The 27,203-nt window shown below is 32.9% G+C and overlaps 4 protein-coding genes across 4 annotated transcripts; 3 read left to right on the top strand and 1 right to left on the bottom strand.

Annotated features, from left to right (window-relative positions):
- The first annotated feature begins 1,685 nt into the window (after nucleotides 1-1,685).
- Nucleotides 1,686-2,394, top strand: LOC148208455 (uncharacterized). The gene has a single exon (XM_088118950.1). It carries the CDS (start codon nucleotides 1,773-1,775, stop codon nucleotides 2,187-2,189), a length of 417 nt encoding a protein of 138 aa, XP_087975076.1. The 5' UTR covers nucleotides 1,686-1,772; the 3' UTR covers nucleotides 2,190-2,394.
- Nucleotides 2,395-7,058: 4,664 nt separating this feature from the next.
- LOC111008308 (uncharacterized) lies at nucleotides 7,059-7,370 on the bottom strand. The gene has a single exon (XM_022280964.1). It carries the CDS (start codon nucleotides 7,368-7,370, stop codon nucleotides 7,059-7,061), a length of 312 nt encoding a protein of 103 aa, XP_022136656.1.
- Nucleotides 7,371-7,988: 618 nt separating this feature from the next.
- On the top strand, nucleotides 7,989-10,646 carry LOC148208454 (uncharacterized). Its single transcript, XM_088118731.1, has 2 exons — nucleotides 7,989-9,786; nucleotides 9,855-10,646. The coding sequence occupies exon 2, from the start codon at nucleotides 9,909-9,911 to the stop codon at nucleotides 10,644-10,646; it is 738 nt and encodes a 245-aa protein (XP_087974857.1). The 5' UTR covers nucleotides 7,989-9,786; nucleotides 9,855-9,908.
- A 12,525-nt stretch (nucleotides 10,647-23,171) lies between these two features.
- LOC111008176 (RING-H2 finger protein ATL22) lies at nucleotides 23,172-25,285 on the top strand. The gene is made up of 3 exons (XM_022280779.2): nucleotides 23,172-23,785; nucleotides 23,898-24,063; nucleotides 24,704-25,285. The coding sequence occupies exons 1-3, from the start codon at nucleotides 23,255-23,257 to the stop codon at nucleotides 25,198-25,200; spliced, it is 1,194 nt and encodes a 397-aa protein (XP_022136471.1). The 5' UTR covers nucleotides 23,172-23,254; the 3' UTR covers nucleotides 25,201-25,285.
- Nucleotides 25,286-27,203: the final 1,918 nt, after the last annotated feature.

The raw sequence follows: 27,203 nt of genomic DNA, 5'->3' as shown, positions 1-27,203 counted from the left end.
AAAAGTAAAAATAAATAGACTAAAATAGTTACCATTATACTAAGGTTGGTGATTAGTTTACAACTTAATCAATCTCTCCACGCAGAAAAAAAAAAAACTTCTTACCTTTATTAATTCATATTCATCTCTCTTTGTATTTTTCTTATCCTATTTTTATAATTAAATTAATTTATTAAGCGCCAACCTAAACATAATTTATGTAATTGACATCCTATTCCTTCACTTAGAATAGTAATAAATATCTTATCTATTGGGTTATGCTGGAATAGGGCAGGAAAACATGAAATCAACGGAAAAATGCCCACTTTACCCTTGGGATGAAAAGGTTTTGACCGATTCAAGCATAGGTATTTTGGGCATGCCAAGTGTGTCCCACTCCTATAGCTACCTGGCTTGGTTTGATCTCATATGACAAATTAAAAAGAGTCAAAAACCAAAGGCTTTCCTTTTCTTGAGGAAGTTTTTTGGTCATGGGTCATCTCTAAAAATTACTTGACCCAATTGACACTCTTTTCTTTTTTGTTTTTTCATTTGACCATGTTGGTTTTCCAAACTAGATTTGAAAATTATACGTTTTATTTAATTATATTTTATTCAATTTAGATGTTTTTTTAATTAGCGTCTTAAAACTTATTCCAGCATCTTTTAATTTTCACACTTGATCTTATATAATTAAATTATTTTATTTCAAAGTTTGCATAAAAATCTATTGGAACCTTTATTGTTAAATTTTTATGGTATATTTAACAAAAAATATTACATCCATTTATATAACCCTTTTTAAGTAATTACATAAACGATAAAATAATTATAATACGTATTTTTAAATATAGCATCAAATTTAAGATTTTACCTAAATGACATAATTTGATTTTAATTGAAAAAAAAAGCTATCACATGAGAAAAAATGTCAAATTTGTAACTTTTTTGAAAAATAATACTAAAAGTACTAACATTTCTTAAACATCGAAGGTAATTTATTTATTCTCTTGACCCTTAACACTAAAATTGGCATGGAGTAAGAAAAAGTGGCCAATGATTTATGGAAGGCCAAGACCATAGCAAATTTTCACAAAAATTAAATGAGTGAAGGGAAGACTTGAACTCATGACTTTTTGTTAGACAAGATCAACTACTATTGATGGAAATGATTGATAGAAATGATTAACGAAACATAAAATGAAATTTAATTGAAATTTAATGGCAATAAATATAAAAAAAATTGGAATTATTGACAACACAATTTTTAAAAGGCAAAATATACCCCATGAATTTTAATATTTGAGGTAATTCTCAATTAGATCATTAATGTTTTAAAATTCTCATTTTTATCTTTGATGTATTAAAAAATTTTAATTATGCTCTTAGAGAAGCAAAATGTTTAGAATTAATTAACAAAAAATTAAAATATTGTTGAATTATTATTATAATAACTTATCTAAACGCATAGGTATCCCACTTACAAGAAATTGATATTTTTATGTCCACATATCCAATGTTAAAATGATAACAATTTAATGTAATAACTTAATTGAGAATTTCTAATAAAATTGAGAATTTAAAAAGGTATATTTAACTTTTGTTTTAAATAATAAAAAATAAGTGTTAATTAGTTTCAATAAGTAAAATACATGCCTTTGTAATTCTCCAGCATTCTTCTTCCTCTATATATAGTTCTCTTTTCCTCCCTTTCTTCCTCACAAACTCCTTCCATAATCTCCTCTGTTTCTCTCTCCCTCTCAACTTTCTCTCTCTACAAGTTTCCAAAAATCATGATCAGCAACTTGATTTCAAGCCTGAACAGAAAGCTGCAGGCGGTCGAAATTAGCAATCCCAGTCGCAGAAGACGAACGAAGAAGACGAGTTACGTTTACAGAGACGATTTGAGCAAGAAGAATCAGCCGCCGTCGCCGTCTCAGCGGGAGGCGGAAATCAAGAAAGTGAAGAAGAGAGTGCGATTTGCAGAGACGGAGCCGGTGATAATCGCCATTGACGGAGAGGAACAGAGCGCGGAGGAGGAGGAAACAGAGAAGAAGGCAGTGAGAATTACGGTGAAAATGACGAAGCAAGAAGCGAATCGGATGCTGTCGAGGTGCTCCGATGGCGGCGTTCTCGAATTCAGAGATGTGGCTTGCGAGCTCATGCGGATTCCTGCTGCTCGAGTTACCTCTGCTGTGGTCGCCAATTGAATTTCCCCCTTCTTCTTCGAGAAGTTCTAGGGCTTTCTTTTTCTCAACTTACATTCATAATTTTTGCCGTTCTTTAATTTAACTTTTTCTAGGAATTACCACATAATATGTTTAATTAGTGTAATCAGGATTTTAGGGTTGTAAATTATATGATACAGAGTATCAAAATTTTGTAGAAACGATATATTTGAATTTTTTTCTTTAATTTCTGGATTCACAACCAATCAACTTAATAGTTTTTCAGTCTCCCTGTTCAGAAAAAAAAAAAAAAAAAGAAATAGTTTTTCAGTCTTGTGGAGGGTACAGATCGAAATTGAACCTCATCAATTGCAACAGTAGATATGCTCGAGTGCTGTTAAAATATTTCGTTTTTAATTTTCTATTTTTCTAAATTACGTTTATTTCCTCCAAAATGTATTCTTACCTTTCTCAACAATCCATTAATTTTTTTTTTCTTACCAAATTTCAAATATTAAAATACTATTGTTTTCCGTCATTAAAACTTATAGTTATCAAATGAGGTATAAATAACACGATTTTGATGCTTGTTTTCATCTTTTTAAATTTACTATTTATTTGTTTATTCTTAATATAACAAATATGTAATTTGAAGATTTAAACCTCAAACCGATGAGAGTAGGTATTTTTGACACATATTACTGTATCAAAGATTGATGATTCAATCTCTCGTCATAGTAATTATTGAATTAAAAAAAAAAGAAAAAAAGAAAAAGCTCATTGGCACCCTCCATATAGTGTAAATAAAGATTAAATATAGTGTGATTAAAATTTCTAATATTTCTACTAGACAACTATAAAATAGTTTGATGTTATTTTTTTGTTCATGTTTAATTTCATAATTAATTATTTTATTCGTCATATAATAAAATTCAAATCATTTTAAAATTGTAATGATGTGACAAAAATTATCGAAATGTTAGCGTCATTTAGTTGGCCAATACATATTTACCTCTTTACTTGCTAAAGGTTAAAATCCTCCACCTCCAATGGATGGATTGAAAAAAAAAACTTTTTGATCGCATCTGAAATGACTGCAAGTACGTGCATTTTCCTATCAATATCTCTCATAAACTCGATAAAGCAGGTTCGCGAGATGATAGTTTTATGAGAGTAGTATCGAAAGATAGTTGCTGAAAAAATTATTAGAAAATATAGCAACAATTTAGTTGGTAATTTTATTATTAGGTGGCAGCCTCGTTGAATATATTTTCATTTTATTTATTAAGAAAAACTATGAATAAAGGCCGGTTAGGCGTTAACAGAGCTTATGATTGTGCAGCCACACGTTGATCAAGAAAGGCCCAAATAGGATTTTACATTTCTGAATTATATTTCTTTGGTTCGATACATTAAATTCTCTCTATTTACTTGTTAAGTTTTGAAGCTATATGTTTAATCCTAAAATTGACGGTGGTATCTATTTAGTTATTAAATTTTAAAAAACTACAATTATATTTCAATATTTTTTATTTTTAAAATTCATACTGGAGAAGAATTTGAACATGATAAATATCATAGCATATGATTCTATATTCAAACTAAAGTAAGTGTAACTTTATTCTTATTTTATATAATATATATTAAGTCGATGTTAATATCAAAGCCGACATGTGAATTTATATGAGAAAAGATAAGATGCTTGAATTTTATATAAGCCAAAATTAAAGTGTAGCTTTCTAGAAATTACAGCTTTTTGAAATTTGAATTGTCTAAAAAAGTGGAAGCAAGAAAAAGAGAAGAAAAAAATATAGAGAGCATCATTCTTGTGTTTCATATTTTCATACTGACTCATTTAGCCATAAGAAAAGAAAAAATAAATTATAATAATAAGAAAAAAGAAAATTACAGAAAGGAAGAGAAAATAAAAGAGAAAGATAACTTTTTAGCTTTTGTTCTTGCAGTCAACCACACATGGGTTTGGGTTTGGCAGTTGAGAGTTCATTGAATTCCATTCATTTATGAGAAGCTGCTAACTGCAATCAAACCTTCCAACAATTTTGTGGAAATTTAACAAATTTTTTTATTGGTTGGTTTCGGTCGGTTTTTGTCGGTCGTGTAATTATTTTCCAGAGAAATTAGGATTAAAAATTGATTACAAAATTGCAACTCTTATCGTCATTTTAATAACTATTTTGTTGGTAGTTTTTTAGAATGATTTGTTTGATTACTATTTCTTTGAAATCTAAGTGGTTGGCAGAAATGTGTCTTTACTTTTGAAATTTTGGTAAAAAGTATCAAAAGGAACGTTAAAGTAAAATAAAAGAAGCAAAACACATAAAGGCAACTTTTTTTAAAATTATCAAATGGGACCTAACAAGCATATTTAGAGAGTGCAGCGAAACAAGAATTGTTGTTGTATATTGTTTTACATGTTTAAAAAACAAAAGTATCTATTGAGATCGATAGAATAACAAAAAGTTTTGCAAAATTGAAAGAAAATACGTGTAAAGTGAAAAGTAGGTGGACTTGGATGGGTCGAATGTAAAGGCCTCATTTAACCCATGAGAATGCAAGAAAGTAATAGAGATAAATAATTCGAACTTGTGGGCTCGAGAGGATTGAATTGATGTCTAGAAGTTTTCTTAACTATATTTGATTTTAACCTCTTTAAATATGGAACCTATAATTAAGCTATCATACATATACCAACTACTAAATTTATCAAAATTACATCAAATTCAGAGTAAAATTTTAACTTTATGAAAATGAATTTCATGTATTGCTAAAACCAATTAAATCAAATCCATTTCATTTGTTTTGATCAAACTTCTTATTTATTTGACATTACATCAAAAAGTTTGGATTCCTTGATTCATTTTGGACAAAAAAAGATAATATGAAAGATCCGATTCTCTTTCCCCATTTCAAGGAATGATGGGCATCTCAATAAAAAGCAAGCTGGCCAAATATTTTATTTTATTTTTTAAATTTTTAGAAAGATTTGGTTTGATAAGGTAAAAAATGAACGTATATTAATGAAAATTATTTCCCTTGTCTTTAAGCAATCCCGTGAATCTTATTGTCGTTTCCAAAATTTGTTATTTTCTTCTGTTGTCTAGATTTGAAGATCCTCGGTTTTATATTTAGAAAAAAAAAATATATAGATTACCAATATTTAGTGGTTAAACTTTCAAAATTATATAGAATATGAAAATTTTTAATTTTTATGTTTAATAGATTTTTAAAACTAAAAATAAATATTAGATTCAAAATTTGTAGTTCAAAGGCCAATCATATATTTATTTAAGTTTAAAGATCAAGAAGACACGATATTGAAAATTTAGGGATCTGGTAAAAACAATATTGAAAATTTACAAATCTAACTGATAATTCAACAAAATAAAAATGAAAGATAAAAAAAAAGGAAGTTGAAACTACAAAGAAGTATTCGTTTGTATATTAATTTTGTTTCCTTGAGATTACTACAACAAATTTGATTTTTTTCAATGCAAATCTTTCGTCAACAGTAAACAAAAAAACAATGATATAGTTCTTATTCCCAACAAAAAAAAAATAATTTTATCTGCACAATCGTTGCGATAGAACTACCAAGATATGCCCTTGTCGACGAAATAAAAATTCAGGATAGAGCTATTGACGAGTTCAAATTTCGTCAGCATATCTTTGATATATGTCGATACTCACCTGCCGACAATAACAAAAACATTGGCATATTGTTCGACGTGTTTATTTTCATCTGCAAACTACTCTTTTCCCTCTCATTTCTATATCTAAATTAATATGATCGTATCGATGAAAATGTTGTTCTTATATTGATATTGTACCGTTAATATTGTTGACCTACTAATAAGTAAGTATGTCACGGCGGTGGTAGGGGAGTCGGCCTCTTATTTATTGGGGTGAAACCATATTTTATAGAATTTGTCCACACACGGAAAAAGGAGGGCCCTACGCCAATAATTTAGGGAAAAAAAAATATTTAAGAAAAGGAAAATGAATCTATAAGCCAGCCTAATAAATCAAAAACTTTGAACATTTAATACAACTCTAATGAGATCATACATCCAATCTCATTACATTATTTTGTATTTTTTAAAAATTTATTGTCACTCATTAATTTCATATAATTTTTTTTGGTTGGATGAAGGATGGTGAAATTAACTCAATTTTTACTAAGATAAGTAATGTCTCGATTGTATAAACCTTAATTCGATTAATAAAGTCAAATCATATATATTTTTTTAAACTATAAATAGAGCATATTTACAAATTTAATATCATATATATACTTGGAGGCAATTTAATAAAAAAAAAATTAGATTTCATTTTCATATTTAATTTCTGGCACTTATTTTGAAGAATTTATTTTGGTGTAGTTTTCATGGATGAAATATTTGGTTTTTATCCTTAAACTTTAATAAAAATCTATTTAAGTCATTATCGTAAATCTATTTTTATTATGTGTGGAGATTCATAACATTCAAAAAAGATGTTATATTCAAGTTTAAGATATAAAAAAAAGGACAAACATACACAATAATCTCTATTATTCTATCTCTATATATGTTAGATTTACATATAATGCATCTAAACAAAAGTTCAAACTAAAGAGGCTGTCTCTAATGAAAACAAAATGTATTATAATTATTAATTACAACTTTTGGTTCATTTTCCAAAAGTAAAAAAAAAAAAAAACGAAGAAATTGAAAAACCTAAACTAAAAGGAGAGAGAGGTGGGTGCAAAAAGAAATGATTTAGGACCCATATTTGCACCCATTTTTGTACTAACCAAAAAAGAAAAAGTTCTACTCTTTTTCTTCATTTTTCCTTCTCACAATGGTCGACTAAAACTTGATACTGATCGATAATCATCTAAGTATTTGTGTTCTATCTCTGCATGTGATCGGGGAGTTCGGGGCACTCCACGATGCTCTCCAAAGAGGGTTTCCAAGAAGCACTTGTGTTGAAATCAAGTGCTTCTCGAGAAATCACTTTCCTCGATCTCCTACCTCTCTCGATCTGTATTTCCTCCAACAAATCTTCTAAGTTTCTCCCTCCTCTCTCATTGATGTGCTCCATTAGCCACTCCAATTCTTCCTTGGTGAGCACAACTTTGATCCTCATTCCTCCCTTCATCTCCTTCTTCTCCTCCTCTGCCGCTTCCTCTGGTTTCCACACTGCCTCCACGCAATTGCCCATGCCTCGCCACCTATTTACCAAAATGCCCCTCCCCGCCTCCCTGTCTTTCCCCTCGATCAGCTGAGAGAAAAGAGCCACCAAGGAAAGGGGGGCTTTATAGGCAGAAGGCTCCCTTAAATTATTTAATTTAATAATGATGATAATAATATTGTTTCTTTTTCTATTTTTTTTATTTGTAGTTTTCTTAGTGACAACTAATTCCCATGCTACGTGATAAGATATGTAGTTTTCATAGACGGGTCAGAATCAATCTTCTTTTACTTACTATCGTGAAGATTTGAATAAATTTGAATAATATTTTCATGTTTATGGATTGGTAGGTACCGTACCACAATCAAAATTTTGATAAGTATTTATTTATGTCATTTTGAATTGGTTAATTTTCTGTCAGGAATTTAGTTTCAGTCTGATATTTTTTTTTTGTTTTATGCCTCATTACATTGGAATTCATTTTTTTTATCATAGCGTTAAAAAACACTTATTAATTAATAGAGCAAGTTAAAATGTTTGGTTTCCAAATAATTTTAAAATGATCAAATTGTCAAAAGAATATTATATTCAATAATAAATTCAAATGAATAAAATATTATATTGTCAATATATTATATATATATATATATATATATATATATATTGTTTATGCAAGGATATACACAACAGTGTATTTCAGGTTGCAGCTCGAACTCGGCCTCCGGACCGATCTGAATACTTGGGCGGACCTGCACAAAAAGGTGAGCACTCCGACGATCAAGTCAGTATAGGTCGGATTCCCAGTTTAGTTCGAGGTCAGAAAATCATCGTACCTGATCGTGGAGTGAAGTCCTCTACTTATGGGTGGTAGTCCCGCTAATCTCGTGATGGTTACACCCGGTAATCTCGGGACCGTCGGTTATACCTGTTAATCTCGGGACCGACGGTTACACCCGATAATCACGCTGCTGACAGTAGCTCACATCGGCCCCCACCGAGCTTCCCGGTAGGTCGGACCTCGGCCAGGTTCACCTCGGCCCTCATACTTAGCATCTGTCAACGCTAGTGGTGGTGATCTCGGCGGGCCGAGCTGGGGCATGACTCATGGGTCACCCTGGAGCACCAATGGCTGTCCTCCACGTGTCCAGGGTATTCTTTCCCCCAAACGTTGGCCCCCTCTCTGTCTGGTCCGATCTCGACCTGGCAGAGAAGTTCATTTGATTCGCTTCGGACACGTGGCGACTTCCTATTCGTGGGAAAACATAACAGTTGCGGTGCATTTATCGTCGGAATATTCAAACATTCCGACGCTTCGGATTTTTGGGAGGATCCCAGCCGCTCGTTGATTACACGTGTACGGTAAGGAAACTTTTCCGATGAGCTATAAATACCCCCAATCATTCAGGTCATACCTTACATTTCCTGAATTCTTGGAGTTCGATCTGAAGGCAGCTCGAACCCTTGGTAGGTCGGTCTCTTCCCTCACTTTCTTTTTCGAACGTAGTTGCCATGTCGTCCTCTCTTAGCAGCAACTTAGGATCCGATGAGGATTTAGCTCGTAGGTTAGAGTCCGAGCTCGATGAGATAGAAAACTTTAGGTTCTCCGATGACGGGGAGGATAGTGATGCCTCCACCTCGGGTCAGGGTTTGGAATACCCTTCTAGGATACCCGAGCACTACCTCGGATCCCTTCGTAGGGGGTTCGCTATCCCTGAGAACATCCTCCTTAGGATTCCGGAGGAGGGGGAGAGAGCTGACAATCCTCCAGAGGGATGAGTTACTCTCTACTTCAAAATGTTTGAGTACGGCCTCAGACTTCCCCTTCACCCTTTCGTCCAAGAGTTTCTTTTCCTAACTGGGCTGGCTCCGGCTCAAGTGGCCCCCAATGGGTGGGGTGTCATTTTCGCTTTGGCCATCCTCTTTTGGCTACGAGCTCGGGATAGTGAAGAGGCCGAGCTGTTGGACGTAGACCAGCTCCTCGCGTGCTTCGAAGCGAAAAGGATAGCTAAGAAGCCTGGTTGGTTCTATATGTGCGCAAGGAAAGGCGCAGGCGGTATAGTTAAGGGGCTGACCTCCATCAAGGGATGGGTGAGGAAGTGGTTCTATGCTTCTGGGGAATGGCTTGCAAAGGACGAGTCAGGTCGTTCCTTCTTTGACGTTCCCACTAGGTTTGGGAACCTAGGTACGGAGTAGTTCTTACTTTTTGTGATTTTCTTTCCTGTCATTCAGGTCTAACTCGGATTTTGTCTTCGTGCAGTTTCAATCCGACCAGTCTCCGAGCTTACGCAAGCCTCCTTCGACACGTTGAAATATTACAAGGAGCATTTTCCGAGGGGTAGGAAGGTCGGAACCTTGGTGACCGACAAGCTGCTGCTTGAGTCCGGGCTGCTAGATTACAATCCTGCAGTTCGTCCCATTGAATCCTCAAGGCCGAACTCCGAATTAGGTATGCCGAGCTCGCTATCTCCTCCTTTTCCTCTAACTTTTTGCTGATTTCTTTCCTTTGTTTTGTAGCCATGGTTTGCGGGTTTGCGAGTAACGTGAAACGCAAGTCCAAGGACCGAACCCATGCTCTTGAGGCCGCCCAGAGTTCAAAATTTGCCACTCTTGCTGAAGAAGGAAGAGGACAGACGCAAGGCCCAGCTCCGAGCTGCCCATGCTATCACCAAGGGCTTGGAGAAGGAGAAGTTCCAACTCCTCAAGGAGAAGAACGACATGCTTCAGGCGCTTGAAGCGAAGGAGGAGGAGCTGAAGCACGCGACTGCTGAGCTGGAGATGGTGAAGGAGCGTCTCAGCAATGGAGCCCTATTGGAGGAATCGTTCAGGCAACATCCTGACTTCGATGGATTTTCCAAAGACTTCTCTGACGCGGGCTTCAAGTTTCTCATGAAGGGCATTGTTTCCGACATGTCTGACCTTCAGATCGATCTCGGTGGTCTGAAGAAGAAGTATGCTGAGCAGTGGGCGTCTGGGCCTAGTGGAACCCCTGGCCCCCAAGCGTTGGTGGATAAGTACGTCAGAGATCTGGACTCTGACTACTCCGACCTCGAAGAGGACCAGGTCGGCACCACTCAGGAGGGCGCTCCTCAGGCAGGCTTTAGGCGATCATCCTTCATGAGGCCTTTCTCTGTCTTTCTTCTCTTCTCCTTTGTTTGTAAGTGTCAGGGCAGAGCTGCAAGGTCTATAAGCCTTGGCTCTGCTTTCCATTCAATAAAGAAGCTCTCATTTGTTTTTACTTTGTTGCCTTCCTTTCTTTGCTTTTTCTTTAAGCTAAAGCCAATGTCATCTCGCACCTCGTACTTTTGAGGTCACGCCTTCAAAAAATACTTGAAGTTTTGAATTCGAATCTCTGTCTAGTATTCAATGCATTGCACCAACTCTGGATTTTTTAACATCGCACCCTTAACTTAAAAACGTTAAAAGGCTAAAATCCTAAGTCCGTAGCTGTTCTTCATATCGTACATCGTACCCTCAGGTTCAGAGACTTGATCATTTTGAACTTTTCACATCGTCCCTTTACCTTGAAGGTTTGAATTTTAAGTTCATCAGTGGTTTTGGCATCGCACCTCGTACCCTTAGATTTTGGAGGATTGAATTTTAACCGACTGTTGGAATGTGATCGTGTGGGAGTCAGTGGCCCACATTTAATTTCTGGTCGAACCCAGAATCATGAAATTAAATCATCACATTTCCGATTGAAACAGTTTTTACAGATCCACTGAAAACCATTTTGGCATTTCAAGGATAATAACGCTTCAGGTGCTCCGCGTTCCATGGGTGCGCACATCTCCTTTCAGATCGGCCAATATGTACGTCCCAGGTCGGACTATTCCCTTGACTTCAAACGGCCCCTCCCAGGTCGGGTCAAGGGCACCCACATGGGTTTGGACCCTCCTTAAGACCAGATGTCCGACCTGGAAGGTCCGAGGTCGAACGCGAGTGTTGTAATGTCTGGCCATTCTACCCTGATACTCTGCCAGGCGTAGCTGGGCCATTGCTCTTCTTTCTTCCAACAAGTCGAGGTTGAGGAGCAGCTCTTCCTCATTTGCTGTAGGCTCGTAATGCTCTACTCTGTCAGATGACATAACGATCTCAACCGGGACTACAGCTTCGGAGCCGAAGGCCAGGGAGAACGGGGTCTCACCTGTCGATTCTCTTTGGGTGGTCCGGTACGACCATAGAACCTCTGGTAGCTCCTCGGCCCACCTGCCTTTCTTGGAGTCTAGTCTAAGTTTGATGCCCCGCTTGATGATCTTGTTCACTGCCTCCACCTGCCCGTTTGCTTGCGGGTGTGCGGGGGACGAGCTAAGGTGACTTATGCCAAGCTTGCTGCAAAAGTCTTTGAACTTTGCGTTGTCAAACTGCTTCCCATTATCTGTCACAATGGCCTTCGGTATACCAAAGCGACATACGGTATTTGTCCATACAAAGGACGTGACTCTGGATTCCGTTATGTGGGAGAGTGCCTCGGCCTCGGCCCACTTTGTGAAGTAGTCCACAGCAACCACAGCGAACTTGGTCTGGCCTTTGCCCAAAGGGAAAGGACCAATGATATCTACCCCCCACTGCGCGAATGGCCACGGGGCCGAGATGGGGGTGAGCAGCTCGTGAGGTTGGTGGATTATGTTTCCGTAGCGTTGGCAATTGTCGCAAGTTCTAACGAACTTCTTGGCGTCCTGGCTGAGGGTCGGCCAATAGTATCCTTGTCGGATCACTTTGGCTGACAGTGACCGGGCGCCTGAGTGATTGCCGCACACTCCTTCGTGGATTTCTCTGAGGACGTACAGGCCCTCTTCAGGGGTTAGGCATCTCAATAGAGACAGGGAAAAGCCGCGTCGGTACAATGCTCCACCTCGGACCACGAATCGAGCTGCTCGCCTTGCCAACTTTCTGCGCTCCTTGGGGTCTTGTGGTGAATTGCCCCTAATGAAGTCCACTATTGGGTCCAGCCATGAGGGGTCTGGAGCGTCGATCTCCATCAAATCTGGCTCCGAGATCGAGGGATTATCTAAGATCTCGACGGGGACAGACCTGGCCAGGTCAGTCTCATACGCTGATGCTAACTTGGCCAAGGCGTCAGCATTAGAATTTTCTGCTCGGGGAACCCGGCTTACTTCGTAAGTTCGAAATTGGGCGAGGTACGATCTGACCTTGCCCAAATATTTCTCCATTCGGGAGTCTTTGGCTTGGTACTCTTCCTTGATCTGGCTCACAACCAGCTGGGAGTCGCTGAAGACCTTAACACAAGAGACCCCCAATGCTCGCGATGGTTACACCCGGTAATCTCGGGACCGTCGGTTACACCCGTTAATCTCGGGACCGACGGTTACACCCGATAATCACGCTGCTGACAGTAGCTCACATCGGCCCCCACCGAGCTTCTCGGTAGGTCGGACCTCGGCCAGGTTCACCTCGACCCTCATACTTAGCATCTGTCAACGCTAGTGGTGGTGATCTCGGCGGGTGGAGCTGGGGCATGACTCATGGGTCGCCCTGGAGCACTAATGGCTGTCCTCCCCGTGTCTACGGTATTCTTTCCCCCAAACATATACATACATACATACATACATACATACATACATACATACATACATACATACATACATACATACATACATACATTCAATTGCTAAAACATCATTACAATAAACCAATAAATATTCATAAATGGTTCTAAATTATTTTTAAAAACCAACTTTCAAACAAAATCTATATAGAAATTATATATAAAAATTATTTAAGCAAAGCATTGCTCATCCTTCAATGCATAAAGAAAAAGGTTAATTTTTTCCAAGTTCAATAATGCGAGGGATGAGAGAAGATGAAACATAAGAGAAGACCGAACTATCAACTCTGAGATGCAATATTGTTATCATCCAATAAATTATGTTCGAACTAGTAATTACAAGTTATTTTTCAATCATATATCTAGTGGTTACGTGGTTACGATAAATTTCATGTGCAATTTACTAGTGCATAGCGGAGACACGTAATGCTACATCCCATGTGCTTTCTTGTAGATTTACCAAAATTTTCCTTTCCATCACTCTACCACCACTTGTTCCCCTCCAAAAGGAAATTAATTATTATTTAATAAATGGTCCTACACTTGTTGGCTTTTTATGCGTTAGCCTTCGGAATAATATTACATTTATTTTTCAAAAAATAATTTCCAAACTAAAAACAAAATTTGAATAATTTTTTAATCATACAGTCATGTGAATTACAAAGCCTTGATCTTATGTGCTTAAACCACGGCGCGTTTAAAGGAAAAGCATACTATAAAACAATCTCATATGAAAATGATGTGTATAGTTGGACATCATTCAATAAAAATATTTTAATTAATTTTTACTAAGAAAACAATGCATTAATTCATTTGCTTTAAATTGGTTCCGTTCGAATTTGATAGAAAATTTTGTACTTACCTTCTTCCTAAAAATAAAAAATTAATAATTACTAATGTTTTTTTTTTCTTTGAATTAGGAAATAAGAGATAAATAAGAGAAAATAGAATTTACTAGTAACATTTTTCTGTTTTCTTGTCCGTCTAGCTACGAAAGTGAAGGCAGAATAGTTAATTTCAAAAATAGGATAAAAATTGTTTGTGATGATCAAACTATTCAAAGTGATCTATGTGAGGAAAGACATGCACAAAGAGAACAAACACTTCTATAAATTAATTAAGAATCCGACCTATGACTTTCAAAGATAAGAATCAAATTTGCATGCCTACGAAAAATTATTGTCTATTTAAAGAAAATGGATAGTGAATAATATATTACATTGTTGCTAGAATTAGTTAAATGGTTACCTTATGTGAGAATCCAAGCTATTCAAAAGTACTATGGTCGAGCTCGATAGATCCATCGATGGCCATGACATATTTTCAAAGTAATCAGGAGAAAGTCACGTGTAATGATTTTTTAATATCACTCTATGTGGTAGGTCGTATTTTACCCTCCAATAAAATTGATAAAAAGTCGATGTCATCGATCAACTAAAGAAACTGCCACCGTTATTTTATTTATCTAATGTTAAAAAAAAAGAGAAAAATAAATAACCTCTAGCCATGCATTAGACCAAATCAATAAGGTTGATGTCAATGTTGATTTGATGTTTACTTCGATTAGCATTGATTGACTTTCAACCCTAAATTTGAGGGCAAACGGTAAAATTTCATCAAATCACGATACCTATCTACTCAAGATATTGAATATTCTACTAGCTTTCTTTGACTCGAAAAAATATCATAAGATCAAACAATGTAAATTAATTTTTAAGAACTTTTAAATAAGCAATAAGTTAAGAAAAATGATATGATAATTAGGTCGTGTTTGGATGTGAGGATAGAATTAGTGATTTTGAAAAAATAGATTTAAGTAGAATTGGTTTTCCAACCTCATTTTCTAAGTAATACCTTAAAAATCAATTTTAATTAATTTCAAGTTTTTTCAAAAATAATTTTTTTAATTTGCCAAAATGATAAATGAAAAGAAAAGTGATTTTTAATTTTTCTGCAATGTTAGCAAAATTGATCCAGACTCTTTTCTACGACTTTTTATCATCTAATTAGAGACTAAGTATCAAATTCATATCTTTGATTAATATTTCAAACACCAAATTTTATTTATTTTTTGCTTAAGGATTTGCTCGGCGTAGCTGCTTTACTTTTCATTTGAAAAAACAAACTATTAATTAATTATAATTCCCTTTTACCTATTTTTAAGGGCATCTTTTATAAATACTTAACTAATTTTTTAATTGTTAAACTAATTGGGTTCCTCTTATCGATGTTTGGTTATTATTATTTTTTAATAATTTTATTTATTTTTAAGAATAAATATTTTTCTCTAAACTAATTTTTAAAATATCATTGTTTTGACTCTGTTGGAATTTGATTGGGAGCCAAATGGCACAATCACACACGAACCAGAATGTGAAATTGTTTCGACACGTGAGAGACAACTTGTAAAGAGTATAATAATAAGATACTTAGATAGTGAATTCTTTAGTTGATTGATATTCTATGATCATGTATTGATGAAGTCTTGAAAGATAGTATAATTATATAAAAGTTTTTGAAAATTTCATTCATGTTTGTAAAAATATGAGAAAACAAAAAAAAATTTCTGAAAATAAAAGTAAAATACAAAATAGTTTTTTTTTTTAGTACAATACAAAATAGTTATAAAGTAGACTCTAAATTAATCAGGTATATGTCTACATCACAAAGTTGGTGTAAAATAATGATTAATAGTTTAATAACATGGTTTTTTTTACTTAATTAATAATAACATGTCAATATATAGTCTATTTGAAGTGTGGAATTTTAAAATGCAAGTGATAAAGTTCCGGTAGAAATTAAGGCTATAATTTAACATTTAATGCATAGTGCTAAGGTACCTACACTAAATTTTAATATACAATGTCTCTATGCACTACTAATGGAGTGGAAAATTTTTCAATATCATACTTATTTTGGTTTATATCCCTTTCAATTAATGGAAAAATTATTCAACCTAGTTAAATTCGGTGTGATTTAAAGCGTTTTTTTCAGTAACGTGTATAAGTATTTTTTTACCAATTATAAATATTTTATTAAAAAAATCCCAATTTTTTGAGTTTGAGAGAGTTTTAATACGTGGACTATAACTCTTTCTATAGATATTTTAAAATAACGTTAGTTAAATAATTAATGTGATACATTTTATTTTTATTTTTATTACTTTTTTTACAGGATACACTTTATAATTTTTACCCATTGTATTTTAACATGACTCACACCACTTTACTTTTAGTTTCACTTCAATAAAGATAATTGTCCTTATTTATGTACTATGGATCACTCTCTTTCTAAACTAATATGAGACTTTATTTACACACCTTACAATCCTAACAATGTAAAAATTAATAACCACCAATTTGAAAAAACTTTTCTAAATATGAATATCTAAACGATAAAAATTAATTGGTGCAAAGAATCCATCAAAGATTTGAATCTCTTCATCTTATTGAAAGAAAAATAGAAAAAATAGAGGTCAAAAACTTTAATATTTAGAGAAAGCTAAATATGCAAATTGATAATCTCACCTTAGCAAGATCTTTTTATGAAAAATCATTTGCAATGCATATTTTGTATGTGGTCAATTTTTTCTTTTTTTAGTTCCATAAATATGTGGGGGTGAGGATTTTGAAATATGGTTCTCGTTTTTTAAAATGAATTATTTCAAATATATCACTATCGAAAATTCAATAATTTTATTTTTCTAGTTAAAACTAATAAAAAATATATGCACATAGTTGAATTCATTGCGATGTTTTCCTTATTTCAAAACCCATGATATTTAATTGCTATACTACAAAATCATGATATTTATGATGCAATCAAAGGAAAAAAGTTCTACATAAAAACTCTATCATGTCGGTGTATTATATAGTTTTCTTTCTTCTTTTTTTTTTCTTTTAGATAAATGCATCATATAGTTGTGAGTATAGTAAAACAATTAATAATTGAGCATTAATTCAATATATTGATATTTGACCCATTTATGCTGACAATAATGTCCCCACGAGCCAGCCCATTAATGGCATAAAGAAAGCAGAGGCACCTACCCTTTTGGTCCATTGAAAGGGACATTTATCTAAATATTGGAGAATATATACCAAAAATTAATATCTGCTTTTCATTTTTCAGCAAATTATTTTTAAAAATTACAGTCTGTGGCCCAAGTGATTTGGACTGGATTTAAGGTTTTTTGGGGTCTCGTGGTGAGGTAACTCTGACATATTATTCACGTGTATTTCTCAATTAATTTAATTTGTTCAAAAACTATTTTATATATATTCGAGCTTCAATTTAGAAAAAGATAATTGGTAATTTATCCATTAAAGTATGTCAAATTAAAAAGTTTGGTAGCATTATTTTGTTGGGAAATTAATGGTCTTGAATAATTTTCACTTCTAAAGAAATATCAAACATAAAATAAGGAAGAAAAATTGTAAACACAAAAATAAATGACACAACAAATTATATCGTTTTATCATTAAGTGCTACATCCAGTTATTCACCCAAAGTAGGTAATTCACTAATATTGTTTGGGATTGATTACAATCTGAGGTCCTAACGAAAGCTAATATAATACAATTACTTTAAGTACAAGAACGAAAAACACTCACTAAACCTACGGGATACAAATTCCTTTTTAACATTGTCCACAACTACTCAAGTCTCTTTTATTTGGATTATGTACAAATGAAACTTTAACATAAGGATTCTATTTATAAGAGGTCAAATATCATAATTCTTATAAAAAAACAATATTGTAATCCTTATAAGATATCATATCCTTGTAGGAATAAAATCTTTTTTTTTTTCATAGGACATGGATTTTCTGTTTTGACTCTATTATTTCAACATATTTCAAACAATATCACAAATAATTAACAGGTAAATTAAATGATTATTATAATTAATTTATATGTAATATATGAAGATTAATATCACGTCAAACTATATATTAAATTTGAGATTTTTGACGTTATTTTTATACACCAAATATAAATTTGTGCTATTTTTATAAGTTGCTACATACTTGAGAATTTGATTTTTTAACAAATTAAATAGCATTTGCTCAAATTGAAAAATAAAAAATAGAAAGTGTAGTGGTAAGTATAACTACAACAGTAGTCGTTAAGGTGTAATTGCAATGATTTCATGATTTCTAAAATTTAATTATAAAATTATGACCATGGTAATTAGTATGTAATATGTCTCTTAAGGTCAAAGATTCAAATCTTACCCTCATTTGTTGTATTAAAAAAAAAACCATAAAATTGTGACAAATCCTACCTTTTTTCCTCTTAATTTTGAGTTGAATAATTTTTTTCAAGCGATTTCTAAAAAATTAACAAGACACTTAATCAATATTCTAAATTGATGTTCACACTTTATAATTTTAGCGATAATTTTACATACAAGTCTTGTCTTATCTTGCTACACTTATACCTTGATTCTTGTGTCTAGTCTCTCTCACCCTTAAATTTATTGTCTCCATGTTCTCTCTCATTGGCCAAAGTTCATCTTATTTGGTTGAGATTGTTAATAATATTACATTGTTACCGATAAATCTAAGTTTTAAATACTATTTTGATCTATGTACTTTTATTTTTATTTATTTTAATTTTTAACTATTAAAATGTAAATTTAATTTATATTTTCAAATTTCAAAATATTTATTTTGGTAAAGTGATCCTTTTGATTCATTTATTGTTATTTTTATCTAATTTATTTCAATCATATTGATATTTCATTCAGTAAATTTCTTTAAAATATATCTATAAATTTGTATTAAAGGATTTAATTAGATATAAAATTTATGTTAAAATTTTACAAATATAGACTAAATAAGTCATTTTTTTAAAGTAAAGAAATCAAAACCGATGTTTTAAAAGTAGAATGACTAAAATGAATAAAAGTTTAAAGTACATACACCAAAATAAACGTTTTAAAAGTACACTAAAATTAACTAAGGCCAAAATTATCAAAATAATAGTTAAACCTAAATTTAATCTTAGTCAATTATTATAAACGATAGTTTAAACATTTATTTTTCAATTTGTAACACTAAAATGAACATGGAATCCAACAAAAGTAACTATTTTTGCCTGGTTTGGATTCCATTTCTACATAACACAAGACCAGTATCCGACAGTCAATTGGTTTTAGGTAGGAAAACGACATAGTTTCATTAAAACAAAAACTTATAGAAATATAGTGTTAAAACTTTATTATTATTATCATCATTATTTTATAATAGCTCTTAATTAAATTGTTAAAATTGTTGCTGGAACACATGGAAATGACCAAGATTTCTCCCGGAGACGTTACCTAATACACTGCCTTGGCCAGCTCTCCTTTAGAGAATGTTTGAAAAATATTGTAGTTCACACTTTGGAGTCAAAACCTAAGATTTGCTCTATTTCTCTATTTAAAATGCATATCTGTCAATATCTAACCTATATATCTTTCTTTTCTTTCCTTTGCTCTTATTCTTCTTCTTCTAACCCATTCAAAACTACACGAGGCTTGGACCTCGTCTCTCCGAATAATCTCAATATGTATGGTATGTAAGACGATTTCCACGTATTGAGGTCAGAATGAAATCAGGTGTCTTTGTACTCCGTTGGATATGATTGGTGAATCTTTAAAGTTGTAATCACGTGACTTCTTCTTTGAATAATATGAACGAGAAGCTAATTTATAAATTCTCGAATAAGGAGAGATAAAAACAAGAAGACGACGCTTTGTTCTTTTTATGAAGTTAGAGAGTGATGGGTTACTTTGTTTATTAAACAAGTCACGAATCGAATCCCCACCTAGTTCATAACTTATACTTATAATTGCATGCATCACTCCAACGCTATTGTGCCAAACTATTCATTTTATTTTTTCATTTGTTATGTCGAATCAACCAACGTTTATTTAATGCCAAAACGAGCATAACTTAGAGAATCACAATTGACATATATCTCAAACCAAGAGGTTGTGAGTCCGATCCTCCACCCCCATATGTTATATTAAAAAAAAACTAACGTTTATTTAATAGACATGTCACGTCATCGTTTAGTTTAAAACATAAACTACATGGGATCACAATTCAAAGTTCGATTATGTAATTAAAATATTTTGAAGTCTAGGGACTCGAAAAATCCAGTCTTAGCACAAATATTAAATTCAGTACATAACACCATTATTTTATTTATCACGTTGACAAAATATTAATGGCAATGTGAGAATTTTAACATGTAGTATAGACTGCAACCAAAAATGGACGCAAGGGATGGAGTGGGATTCTCAGCTGGGTTTGGGCCCAATCAACATTCATGGGTCAAAATGGGCCTTAATATATGCTCGGCCCAATATTTCGCTTGATGGACCTCCCCTGCCCTTTTTATTGGGCTTACACTATGCCAGACCAGCTCTCTTCTTCGCAAATCAGAGCGAGCCCATTATTTTTCATAGGTCTCCTTTTTAATTATTGGTATAAATAATTTTTAACTACAAATTAAATATTGGTTCATAAGATAATTACAAATATATTTCTTTTCAATTTATTTAATACCAATAAAATTGATAATAGTAACTAAGTCGTTTTTTTTACCTCTTTTTGTGCTTTTTTTAATATGTGGATTTACGTAATTCATATTAAACTTAGCTATAATTAATATGAAAGATAGTAATTATGGATTACTCTGTATTTTACTTTCCTTTTCATTTGATTGAACTGTTATTTTTAATTTTTTTTTTACAATATGAGACTCATTATTGGGGTGAACCCACAATATTTACAAAAAATATAGAAATCAAGCCAAAACAGTTTTTTTTTTTTTAGAAAGGGAAAATATTATTAAAGAAACATGAAACGTGGGCTACATTCGAGGGGTAAAAAACCTAAGAAACTTCCAAAAGAAAAGGGGAAATTAGAGCACCAAAAAGAATAAGCTAAATTAGTTAAGCAAAATTAAGCTAAAGATTGAGCTGGCATATTCAAGTTCTGAGAAGTTGGTGGAACGAAATGGAGGTGAAATTAGAGATGGATTTATGTAGATAACCCGTTTAATTCGTCTTCAAAAGTTAGAAATTTCTCCATTCACCAACTTAACAGCGGCGGGTAAACAATCAGATTCCACCAAAAGCTGGTGGCAATTAAAAGATGTAGCAAGCCACGTACCAAAATAGTTTGAGCAATATATCAATTGGTTTAGTTTCACAGCATTTAAGCCAATTAATAGTCATCTAATGTCACTTCAATTGAGTTTAATATTTTTTTTTTTTTATTGATGATCCTTTCAACTTTTAAAAGAAAAGTCAATATCGCATTGATTTTCAATTTTCTTTGAATTATGAATTGGTGAAGAAAAAAAATATAGTCAAACTTACTCATTGAGATAATACTTGGCATAATTGACCAAGACACAGCTTCATAATCTTTATAAATTAAGATATTATCTTTATGCTAACTATGTATTTAGTATTATATTAAAATAATTCGCATGACTACCTAACGACGAAAATATATAATAAGAACATAATCGTCATTTTGCTGAACAACTTATATTAACTTGATTGAAATTAATAATAAATTAATATACAGCATCTAGAAGTATTTGGAACAGATTGTTCCTTTGTTTTGGTCAAGTATTATAATAATAAAATAGCTAGAAAGTTGGAAAAATACCTAAACGATTTTAGTTTCTATTTTCCTTTCAATAATAAAATTCATAGTTCAAACTTGAAAGTGGAGTGGAAAGAGAGTGGGGACACAAATTATTGGAAATATAACTAATAGAGAGGGAGATGTTGAAATTTATATTTTAAAAAAATAGTTTTTTTTTCAATAAAATGTTTACCATAATTTTTAAGGCAAAAAAAGAGAGGATTTTTGTTGTTTTAATCTTTTAAAATTATATTGACCAAATTAAATGATAAAAATCAAATTGAAATTAAGTTCAACTATATAAACTAGATTGTCAAAACGAGCATAACTCAACGATAATTAGTATATCTTCAATCAAGAAGTTTTGAGTTCAATTCTCATCGTTAATTTAACCTAAATATTATTGAAAGCATGATAATGTTAGTGTGTTATATATTTGAATTAATATACATAAAAACGTAATAACAAAAATATCTTGCCAATGGTTTTAAAATAAAAACCAACATAAAACAATATTAAAATATCATAATGCAAGATGATTAAAAAAAACAATAAACAAAAAAGGTTGGCCGCCAAATGCAAAATTATAGTTTGAAATTTCACTTAATGACACTTCTTAACCAAATTGTTAATTACTATTTTTGATTAAGACATCCTTTTAAAATATGTACAATCCTGTTGGTGTTTGGAATTTTTGGTTGAACAGTAATAATTAAATTCTACTTATTTTTGTTTATTTTAGAAGTGATTGTTTGACTGCAACACATTTTTCAACACGCCCTTGACATTGACTCGAACCTACTATCATTTTGACTTTCTTTGCTTCATCCTTCATCATTTATTTATATATAATAAATGATTTTGAAATATTTTCTGTTGTTTTTTAATTTGTAATTGAATGATGCGTAAAAATTAACGCTATTGTTCATATTGTTCATATATGTTATAAATAATAGTTTTGATTTTTAAAGAAAATAATACAAATTAAGAAAAGAAAAAAATAATCAATGTAAGATTCTTTGTTCTTTTTAGATATAGATTAAATTTAATTATGTTGATTTAACCAATTAAAAGGGAGAGAAGAGGCATAAACCAATATGCATTTTATGTCCAGTATTACATTCAACTAAATTAAATATACACCGACATGAACTTAACTTAACCATAATTAGCACCCGTCTAATCAGAAGTTTATGGCTTCGAATATCTTGTACTAAAAAATAAAAAATAAATTCTCAATTAGATATATTTTTTATCCATATCATTGAAATTATATTTTTCATTACCGAAGACCAAAGAATGGTAATATAAAATACGAATTCCAACAAAAATATAAATTCAAATATTATGATCAATTTATAGTAAATAAAAATACTATATTGGTATAAAAAAACAAAAACCATATATTAATTTAGAAGGCACCTTATAACATGCGCCATTTAAATGTTTATATAATAATCCTCTTTGATTACTTTGATTCTTCTTAAAAAAAAACGTCTTTGATTTAAGACAAATCAACAGTTAGACAAAGTTTCTTGAAATTACAAATATACCCCCGATTTTTTTTAATTAATTTATTTATTACATAAATTGAAATTCAATGAACAGCCAACTGCGAACAGAAAGACGAAACCAGAGACTCTCAATTCTCATGCTCTATCAGCTCTCCGTGATCTCTACGATCGGAGCTCAAAAATGGCTGCCTCCAAATTCTGCCTCGCCGTCGTCTTCCTCTTAGCTTTCTTCTTCCCTAACGGGGCCGAATCGCAGTTTCTCTGCAGAAGCACCTACTGCGGCGGAGGCAGCTCGCCGCCCGTTCGATTCCCGTTCCGACTGAAGAATTCGCAGGATCCTCGATGTGGTTACCAGCCGGATTTCGACCTTTCCTGCAACAATCGGAACAAGACGATTCTAAATCTTCCGATCGCCGGAGACCTCGCGGTGGAGAGGATCGATTACAGACTTCAGACGTTGTGGATCAACGATCCGGATCAATGCTTTCCGAGACGACTCCTGGCGGAGTCTTTCAATCTGCAGGACTCGCCGTTTATGTCCTTCTACAGATCCGAAAACTTCACCGTCCTCAATTGCTCCTATGACGTCGAAACGCTGCCGTTCGATCGCGTCCGGAAGATCAAATGTATGAGCGGCGAAAACTACTCTGTAATCACCGTGCCGGACAGAGACTACGCGATGGTTTCCGCTTTCCTGCCGGCGCCGTGTAACGTATGAAAACAGAAATATATAGAAATTTGAACATTGCGATTGAAACGAAATCGCCGTCGTGTTTGGATTTGAAATCGATGATGTTTGTTTTCGTCTGTGCGATTGTGATCAGGTGATTGCGGCGAAGAAGCTTCCGTCGTCAGGGATGGCGATTGAAGAAGGAATGGTGCTGAAGTGGAGTGAGCCGGACTGCGGAAACTGTGAGTCGCGCGGCGGAGATTGCGGATTCAGAAGCAATTCGAGTGCAGAAATCGAGTGTTTCAATCTTCCGAAGAGCGGTATGTAAATTTGTTTATTCACTCTCTGTATCCCATCCGAATTTCTTTTCCGGCAAGAATATTTGCGAAGTTCAATAGTCGAGATTTTCCCCCGGCGGAGCCGTGAATCGGAAATTGCAGAGTCAACCATGGAAGAAGTCAACTAAAAAGAGTGCGGAAGGCTGGTTTGTTCACAAGACGAAGAAACTTGTGTCCACCTCCACAAATTCTAACAAATTAAAAAATTTAAGAGGATAATAACAGTAATTCCTCCAGTAGCCTTTTTTTTTTTGGAAAAAAAAACTAAAAGATTTTGCAAAACAAAAATTTGAAGGAAAAAATAGTTTTGAAAAATAAATAGTCTTTGAAGCAGTTCTGTATGTTAATTAAAAAAAAACATAAAAAGTTTATTGTTTTTCATAATTTTTTTAATATTATTTGTAGATTTTGAAACAAATGTAAAATGTGCTTTTATTTCTTAATCCTTGTGTTGTTTTTTCAGATTTTCACAGGCATAATCATAAATTGATATAATTTCTTATTTATAAAATGGATGAAGAATATTTAAAATTAAAATATGCGGAATATTTTTTAAACTAAACGTCAACGTTTTCAATTTTTGTTAAAGGAGCTCGTTAGACCAATTCCTTGTGGTTTATAGGGATTTCGAGGGGTGCCAAGTACGGGTTAATCATTGGCGTGGGGATCCCAAGCCTCCTTTTATTAATTGGGCTGGGCTGTTGCATATGCGGGAAATTCAAGGTCTTCACTCGGTCCAATCAGCGAATGATAAACCTCTCCTACTCAATGGGCCACGAGCCAACTTCCGTCGTAGCAGGCCTTGATGGGCCGACCATCGAATCGTTCCCCAAGACGCAGTTGGGTGAGAGCCGACGGCTGCCGAAGCCCAATGACAACACGTGCGCCATATGCTTGTCAGAGTATCAGTCGAAGGAAACCATCCGGACCATACCGGATTGCGACCACTATTTCCATGCCAACTGTGTGGATGAGTGGCTTAAATTACATGCCACATGTCCGGTGTGCCGAAACTCGCCAGACGAATCCCCCGCTGCCACCACACCTTCTTCTTCATCTGTCTCGAGGTCATCACCGTCGGTGACTTCATTGTCTCTCCATGACTCCGGAAGGTTTTAAGTATGACTCTCACATTTGTATATATCGAATGATTTGTAATGCTTTAAATCTTAGCATAACTTTGAGAATGTTGTGTTTTTCTTGAGTTTCATTATCTAAAAAACACACAAAAATGATTGCAAAACAAAAGTTCCTTTTCAGTTTTTCTTTTTATAGGTTGAGTTTTATAAGAATTGTGATAGAATGATTAATAAGATTAATTCCAAATATTAGAAGTTTTATTCGTATTTCTATATTTTAGACGTGAATATGGATGCCGTTGGTTATGTAAACATGGTTTGACCTATTATAATGTTTGGTATAAAACTATAGTAAAAATATAACGATGCGATCAACGAAGTCATCCAATAGGTGGGCTGTGATATTGAACATCGATTTATTTGTGGAGACCGATAATCTGGAGGTTACCCAAACCCTAAACAATAAAGAAGTATACCTTATGAAAGTGAATATCTTCAAATTCATAACTTTGATTTAACTATCCAAATAAAAAGTTTACGTCACATTAAGAAACATAGAAACTTAAGTTTAGTTAACTAAGCTTAGTTATCTAGGAACTAGCAAGATACAAACTTTCTTCCAAGAAACTCAAAGATCTGGGTGAGAACCTTGCCTTCTTGGCTTTTTGGTTTTCAATAACTCCCATGTTTTAATTTCCTATTTTTCTTGTATTTTCTTTTCTCAAAATAAGAAAAAGAGGAATATATAATATATATCTTCAAAAAAGTATATTTATATATACTCTTTCAACATTCTATTTAAACAATTATCTTTTAATCAAACTTATAAAATAATTACAACTAAATCTTGCCATTATAAGAATTTTATTAGTCAAAATCTGAAAAATGTATCCATTATCCTTCAACTAAGTTATTATATCTTTGCTAACTTATGCATAATTTAATTGATTAAGGTATCTATCTCCGATAAAAAAATTGTGAGTTTGAATCCTCACCTCTATATTTTATACTAAAAAAATTAAATTATATTCAAAAAGTAATATAAGGTATGATGATAAAATATTAAATAGTCACGAACCTAAACGTGAGAATGTTGCATTACAATTATACATATATAAAATTTTCTTATTATGGAACATTACATTAAGCATGGAGTTGCCGTTGTACCTATATTTATAAAATTGTTACAATATCTAACGTTATTTAATATTCACAATTGCCTATATTTCCCAAACCTAATGAATTTATATTTTGATTTAAAAATGTCAATATACACATGTATCATATTATAATTTTGATAGTCTCGTATTTTTAATCCAAATTCCAAATTAGTTTGGATAGGGATTTCATTCAACGACGTGAAATCTAACTTCTTGATGTGTTCAGCTATCCATATATCTCACACGTCTAGGATTCTAAACAGTTTGATTCGAATTGGCTTTTTGTCAAGATCAGTGTTGTAATTGATCTTGGTTTTTAGTAAGTTTTTGGTTTTGGCTTGCACTTCTACCGTGGTGTATCAAATCTATCAAATCAGCTAATACTTGTTTAACCTCAACTAATTAAAGTTCCAAATAAACCACCACTCAACCCACCACTCAACCCAAAAGTTTTTCGAACACAGGACCTCCCGCTCTGATACCATCTTAAGAATGAATAAACCACCACTCAACCCAAAAGCTTAAACTAATGGGTTGGGTAAATTTAATTCATTTATATGGATTCTAACAAATTGTATAGCACAATTCAGTAGTTAAGTCATTTATTACTACCTCAAATGCCAAAAGTTAGATCTCCGTCCCACTAACTTGAAAAAAAAAAAAACCAACAATTGCCCATTTTGGCGCAAAGGCATTAATAAACAAAGACAATATTAGAGTTATCATTTAAAATTTAGGCTAAATATATATTTTAGTATTTTTTTTGTGTATAATTATCTTTTTCAAATTTAGTTCTAATTATTTAAAATTAGTTGATAATAAACTTACCAAATATAATACTTAATGGATTGATAACAAATTAGAAGATGTCAGGTATCATTCC

This window comes from Momordica charantia, assembly GCF_013281855.1.
Source record: "Momordica charantia cultivar OHB3-1 chromosome 10 unlocalized genomic scaffold, Mcharantia_2.0 BLBB01000010.1, whole genome shotgun sequence".
In the NCBI taxonomy this organism is placed as follows: Eukaryota; Viridiplantae; Streptophyta; class Magnoliopsida; order Cucurbitales; family Cucurbitaceae; genus Momordica; species Momordica charantia.
This window is presented reverse-complemented; position numbering and strand designations above follow the sequence as displayed.

Coding starts and splice junctions, on each gene's coding strand:
- LOC148208455 (XM_088118950.1), top strand. CDS start 1,773: ATGATCAGCAACTTGATTTCAAGCCTGAACAGAAAGCTGCAGGCGGTC.
- LOC111008308 (XM_022280964.1), bottom strand. CDS start 7,370: ATGGGCAATTGCGTGGAGGCAGTGTGGAAACCAGAGGAAGCGGCAGAG.
- LOC148208454 (XM_088118731.1), top strand. CDS start 9,909: ATGCTCTTGAGGCCGCCCAGAGTTCAAAATTTGCCACTCTTGCTGAAG.
- LOC111008176 (XM_022280779.2), top strand. CDS start 23,255: ATGGCTGCCTCCAAATTCTGCCTCGCCGTCGTCTTCCTCTTAGCTTTC. Junction 23,786..23,897: donor TCCTGCCGGCGCCGTGTAAC/GTATGAAAACAG, acceptor GATTGTGATCAG/GTGATTGCGGCGAAGAAGCT. Junction 24,064..24,703: donor TTTCAATCTTCCGAAGAGCG/GTATGTAAATTT, acceptor TGTGGTTTATAG/GGATTTCGAGGGGTGCCAAG.